Below are 6,571 nucleotides of genomic sequence, written 5' to 3'. Positions count from 1 at the left end.
GGCTTGATCGAGTAATAAGAATGCCAGTGAACCTCCAGCCTCCTCAGCCGCTTTGCGTTCCTGGCCGTTGGATCTGCGCGTTTGATGGAATCTGGGCCGTCGGATCAAGCTCCCAGATGACCTGCGCCGTCGGATCGAGAGTTGACACTGTTGCAATGAACAGTTTTACCCCACTGTAAAGATCCCGTGCCACACCGCACGTAAATCTTGCCCCCCGTAGAGGGTATTTTGGTCATTTTGCGTACAGGGGTATAAAAAGGGGGCGCTGCCGTGGGTGACCTAGCCGTCTCCTCCCCCCGCACTCGTCGCCGCCTCCTCTCCTCCCCCGCGCCCCGCTCCTCCAGCCTCGCCGCCGCCTCCTCTCCTCCCCTGTGCCCCGCTCCTCCCGCCTAGCCGCCGCCTCCTCTCCCCTCCCTGCCCCGCCGTCGCCCGGCTTCGTCCCCTCATGGCCTCCTCCTTCCACCCCTCATCTGGCGCCTCCCAAACCCTAATGCCTGGCCCCGGCTCCGGCTCCCACGGGAGGGAAGGAGGAATGGCGAGGCGAGGCAAATGCGGTGGCGTATGGGACGCGGCGTGGGCGGTCGGCCTCCTCCTCCCCTACTCCCTCGCCATGCTGGTTCTGGAGCTGCTCGATGCGCCGACCAAGTACGCCGACCCCTTCCAACGGCCTCCTCTCCTAAGGTCGCGGCACCCGGCACTGTCCAGATCCCAGAGGAGTACGTGGATGATGTCGAAGCGATGGATGTCACTCAGGTGCGCTGTCTACTCCCATCCTGGTTGTGTTTCCTGCTTTGTCAGAGTGGTATGGGAGGCCACTGAAGCCATTAAGATTTTGTATTATGGTTTAGGGGAAGTGGGGGTTCAGTTTTAGAGCAATTTTATGTTGTGGTATACTGATGTTTCTCTGCTGTGTGTCTATGCCCTATAGCTGCTGTGTGCTCTGCTTGGGTAATTTTGTGCATGGGAAATTCATAGACTGATTATGTATGCTATGTGGTGTGTTTATGCTGCTCAGGATCCAGTCATATCTAGAGTCCTGACTTTGGTTTTCTCACATGCCTTCGTTTCACATTATCTTGTGTAAGCACATCCATGCAAAGTGACATATCCAGTAATGTGAATAAAAATACATTGTATAGTGTTTTCATTGAATACTCATGCAAAGTTTAAATTCTTGTGAGAACAAAGGCTGTGAATAAAAATACTGGATATGTCCTTTATTCACAGCCTTTGGATATCCAGTAATGTGAAAAGGCAGTGGGTACAATTTTATCTTGTGTAAGCACATCCATGCAAAGGACAACGGCATGAGTATTTTCACAGCCTTTCACTATACAATGTTGTGACATATCCAGTAATGTGAAAAGGCAGTGGGTACAATTACTGGATATTCATAGCCTTTCACTATACAATGTTGTGACATATCCAATAATGTGAAAAGGCAGTGGGTACAATTACTGGATATTTATTCACATTGAAAACTGCATGTATCTTTAACATAATTATTACTATACTACCACAGAATCCTCCACGAGAAGAAGTCCACAAAACAATTGAAGATTGCAGGGCTGCTGGTATACGTGTTATGGTGATAACAAAGAAACAGCAGAGGCGATATGCCGTGAGATTGGGGTTTTTGGTCCCAGTGAAAACATTAGCTCAAAGGGCTTTGCAGGGAAGGAATTTATGGCTCTTCTGATAAGAAGTTGTTGAGGCAAACATGTGGCCTTCTCTTCTCAAGGGCAGAGCCAAAACATAAGCAGGAAGTTGTTAGGCTGCTCAAAGAAGATGGTGAAGTTGTTGCAATGACTGGTGATGGAGTGAATGATGCACCAGCACTGAAATTAGCTGATATTGGAATTGCGATGGGCATTACAGGGACTGAAGTCGCCTTCATTCTCTTCTTTAAATCAGTCGTCCTTTTTAGTTCTATTTTTAAGATCCATTCCTATTTTGTGTAATTCATCGTTAGCTTATTTAATTATTTTTATTTCCATAGAAAAATGTCACCTGCTGACATCTCAAGAGTACTGTTTTAGGCTACACCTGATCACCTTACATATGCAATTGAATCCATTTTGTTAGTGTCTGATTGTTTTCTATCATTGAAGGTGCTTCTATCTATCTATTGAACTTCACACCCGAATAGAGGTTAAATGTTATTGCTTCTAATGTGATTGTTGTCGTGGATTCAGATTTTTAGGTGTCTGAAGAAATGTCGTTTATGTTGCATAGTATAATGGTTGTTTTTTTTAGTTATTTGCAGTAAAATAAATCAAGGTTAGATCGCTTGATATTCTACATAACCTTTATGTGTTTCAGAAAAAAAAACTATGCAGTTTTGTATACGTTTCATCCAGATTCTTTTTAAATGCCCCCTATTTGAGTGTATGCTTTAGGGAGAAGCCTAACTTTTGAATTTAAACTATAGAATGTGGTCACCTAAATTGGAGTAGTCTAATTGGTCACTTCATTTTCTGTTTTCAATATTATAATGTATTCTAATTGTGAGATATGGTGCGCTGCCATATTATGCAAAATCTACCTGTATTACTTGTTCAAACATCATGAACCTTATTATGCCAATTGGTGCTCAGCAAGAGAGGCACAACCTCCGCCACACCGAAGAGACAGACAACTTCCATGTAGAACTCCTTGAAGTGACTGCCGATGATGTACATGTCCGTCTATCTCTCAATCTCGATTTTCTTATGGATTGAAAGCTGAGATGACATGTCTTTGTGAGATGCCAATGCCATGATAATTTGATGACTGTCCCAGCTTTTTGATTTTCATTGGAATGATTTTATAGCCTCTGTTAGTAGTGCTATTTTCCTTATTTTCAGTGCCACCAAATTAAATACCATTGTTTCCAATGTGTGTGTGTGTGTGTGTGTGTGTGTGTGCGCGCGCGCGCGTGTCTGTGGCAAGTTCTGCTCTAAACAAATATATGAGACACACAAATGCACATGTGTATTCATGTTATATTGTTGTGACAGGTGCAATTATATTTTGATCCAAAGTTCTGAACAAGCAAAGGTACGAATACTAATGCCAGTGCAGTTTCGCTCTTCCTAGGATGGCCTGGATGGCCCGAGGTGAGCAGCCTTTGATACACCGTGCAAGGCACCCAGGAGCTGCCTTCCAGATAAGTCCCGTTGCCACCGACCGGAACGAGCTCGCTTCGGCCTCCTCTCCCCAACTAACGGCCTCTCTGATCTTGCAGCTACTGCCTCATCGCCAACCTACAACAACAAGGTGAGACTCCTGCCTTTATATGTTGTTGTGATTAAGAAGGTTGGAGTAGCTTTGTTAATGGATGGAATCACCTGCCTATTCCATTCACCAACCCCAATGACCAGTGTTTAGCCCCAACGTCTGTTCGATTGAATCCCTTGCTACAGCCGCTAGGTCCTAGCCTCATTTCGCTGGTTAATTTTATGTATAATTGTGTGATAAGACATTGAGGTGTATGCATATCTATCGCAGTATATCATACTTTTGATTGTAGTACAGGTAATCTGGTCACCATGTTAGAAAGGCAAATGTTTGATTTTGCAATTAATGTATTCGTTGCATGAATGGTTAATGGTTCCATACCAAGGATGACATTTTCTCTCATATATACTTCTAAAACACATATGTTCCTAGCTGACTTGGTGCTTTACTTTCATTTGACTTTTAACAATTTAATGATTTGATTCTTTCGTGGAACAAACGAAATACAAGATGGCTGAAGCCTGTAGAACATTGTATTCGGTTTACTATGTGGTTATTTCATTAAGATTATTGCGTCTCTTTTTGTTCCAATAATGTCATTTTTGCTTCTCACTTTGTAACGATTATACCGCTGATCAGTTTGTGTTGTGCTTCTTAGTATCTTGCCAATTCTACTTCTTGTTTCCAGATGTAATTACTTTTAATAGCGCTTTAGTTCTACAATCGACAGTTTCACATCATGCAAGGGCTGGGTTCAACCACTTGCATGTTCGGTCAAAGGTAAAGATGAAAGGACTTCTTATTTTCTATTGCTGCATGGAAAGTTCACTGGAACTTATGATTCTAAGTGAGTGTGAAATAACATGCTTTATCTTGACACAATGACATACGGAGAAACTATACTTCCCATAGTGAAGTTGGTATTTTAATTCACACAAGTTTCTGCGTACTGCTGATTAAACCCATACTTGTCATATGAATAAAGTGAACATCCAAAGGAAATTGATTTTTTTCTTGCACCGATAATCATTCAGTTATTATTTTGCAGCACATATCCCATTCATTTTACCCCCTCTGTATATTTTGTAGGGCGCCGATGTCTCAAAGCAGTAGTATTGGTTTTTGATGACCAAGTAGAAGGTTTTGTATGTCATGGGCTTGGCCGTGACGCCTTAGACCACGCCGCAACGTCGAATATGTCGTCCATGGCCTCTTACGCCACCGCCATTTCTGCCTCGCACTGCATCAACCCCCTCCTTCACCAGCCACCGATCAAACCCGTGATGCTAGCTTCCTTGGATTCTTCCGGTTCAAGTTCCCCACCGAATCATCCACCACATGGTGCGGTTTCTTTTGTGCCTTTTAAAATCATGCACAAATTTCTGCCCCTCCCTCTATTCTATTAGATCCAGTGATTGGTGCTAGCTAGAAATCGGTGTTTTAGAATATTCTTTGTATTATTTGATGGAAGATGGGTTGTCTGACAGAGCTAATGTAAGTTGTTGGACTACGAATGGATAACAAACCAACATGGACTATGTATTCTGGTTTGTTCACTCATTTCAGTCCATACATAGCCCATACTGAAATATCTATTTGTGAATGGAGGAAATACATATATATCTTTGCCCATCTTAGAACTGGTTTGTGTAAGCAATACAATTTTATACCACTGCCATTGCGATTTGATTAAAACATGCACTGCTTCCTCTCTGAATTACTCCTACAACTACAAGCATGTTGGTGTGCCTTTGCATTTTCTTAACTTCATTTTCCTTTTGAAGGAGATGACTGCTATCACGGTCAGACCAAGGGCTATGTTCAGTGCGATTCTTAGCAAGATTTGTTTGTCTGATGCAAAGTACGCGCGTTGTAGGAACTACAACCAACGTGTGGGTGCAACTGTGGTTTTCTGGCTGTCCATGTTGCACTTTTCCGCAATGGCAGAACCCAGGAAGATCCAAGACAATCCAACTAGGGATATTTCAACAGGTAAATGAGTGAAACAATTATCGTTAGCCAGATAGTTATTTTGTGTTGTTTCATCTTATAATGAAATTTCATTGTCTAAGGCAAATTCATTTCCCTTCCAGTTATGTATGTGCTCAGTCTAATTAAGCGTTTTAAGTAGCTTCTCTTTCAATCAGTTACTATTTGTACATTTCTATAATATTTTGTCGTATATGTCATCTGTGATTTATCTTTGTTCTTATATGACTGACTTGCAAAAGAAATCATAGGTAAACAAAAAAAACAAGATATCAAAGTTAAGCTAAAGTGAAAGTGGGTATTTTTGTTCGATATTCTTGAACCAATTTGCTAATCATTTTTTCATTGTGGTTCTGTTTTGTAGTTTGAAATAAGGAATTGGAACTGCAGCATCCTGAAATACTTGACAAACTATAGGAAGAAGCATCAAGGACTTGCTCACCATGAAACAACTCCACAATATCATTGTCACATGCTGTTTTATTTGCTATGAGCATCGGATCCTTGCGATTGACCCATACGAAGTGACTTTAGCAAAGCTTGCCCTTTACCCTACTAAAGAGTTATTGTCTTTTTGTAATAGGAGTTGTTCATTTTTATTGCTCAACATACCACTTTTGAGACTATAAGTGATAATGATAGTGGTTGGTAAGTTGTATCGAGTCTCGCCTTACCTGTCCACCCTAAAACGTGTTATCAGCCAATGTGTAAGTGTATATATTGCAATGTAAAGCTCGTTGTGGTGTAAGTATATACACGCAATAGCAGACTCATTGTGGTTATAGTCCTTATTAATAGTGTTTTACCCATCTGTATTATTGTTTTGGTGGACTGGATATGACAGGGTCAAGTTGGGTGCGGCAAGCCGCACTTCCTGTTGAGTGGGTGCGCTATTGGTTTCAAACTTTCTGTCGAGTGGTCTTATGAACGCACTGAAATTGATTTTGCCTTATAGACTCATGCCGATATTGAGCACCACTATGTCTCGCTCCTATAACAGTTGAATGTTTTTTCTTCACTGCATCGTTATCATGCATATGCTAAACGTGGATTACTACTGACTTATCTTATGTGAATGCATATGCTAAATCTAAATTACTATTGATTTAGCATCACCTGCTTCTTAAAAACGTTGGACCGGCACCCTCGCGCCAAGACGCGATTCCAATCTAGTTAGATAAGAGAGCCCCTGATTCTTCCCACGTGTAGATGCAGCCGAAGCCATCGATTATTGAGTGTCCTGCTGTGACCTGTGATGGCAGCCATCAATTATCGAGCGGCCCTATATTACCTTGATTGCTCGAGTGCCTGTGGTGTGGTTTCGTTCCAATAAAGTGAAACGGTGCATCCAGCGATTTCTTTT

At 42.1% G+C, this 6,571-nt stretch overlaps 1 protein-coding gene across 2 annotated transcripts; it reads left to right on the top strand.

The window, feature by feature from the left end:
* The first annotated feature begins 339 nt into the window (after positions 1-339).
* Positions 340-5,972, top strand: LOC123133729 (uncharacterized). Of its 2 annotated transcripts, XR_006465374.1 has the most exons (4): positions 340-753; positions 1,523-4,560; positions 5,004-5,211; positions 5,573-5,972. XR_006465374.1 is itself a non-coding variant. In XM_044553145.1 (2 exons), exons 1-2 carry the CDS (start codon positions 446-448, stop codon positions 1,590-1,592), a joined length of 378 nt encoding a protein of 125 aa, XP_044409080.1. In that variant the 5' UTR covers positions 340-445; the 3' UTR covers positions 1,593-1,891. The 2 variants fall into 2 exon arrangements, 1 of the variants encoding a protein (XP_044409080.1); XM_044553145.1 differs by lacking the exons at positions 5,004-5,211; positions 5,573-5,972 and having other exon boundaries at positions 1,523-1,891.
* The last annotated feature ends 599 nt before the right edge of the window (positions 5,973-6,571 follow it).

This window comes from Triticum aestivum, chromosome 6B (genome assembly GCF_018294505.1).
Source record: "Triticum aestivum cultivar Chinese Spring chromosome 6B, IWGSC CS RefSeq v2.1, whole genome shotgun sequence".
NCBI lineage: Eukaryota > Viridiplantae > Streptophyta > Magnoliopsida > Poales > Poaceae > Triticum > Triticum aestivum.
Note: the sequence above shows the minus strand (reverse complement) of the source record. Positions and strands in the feature narration are given on the sequence as shown.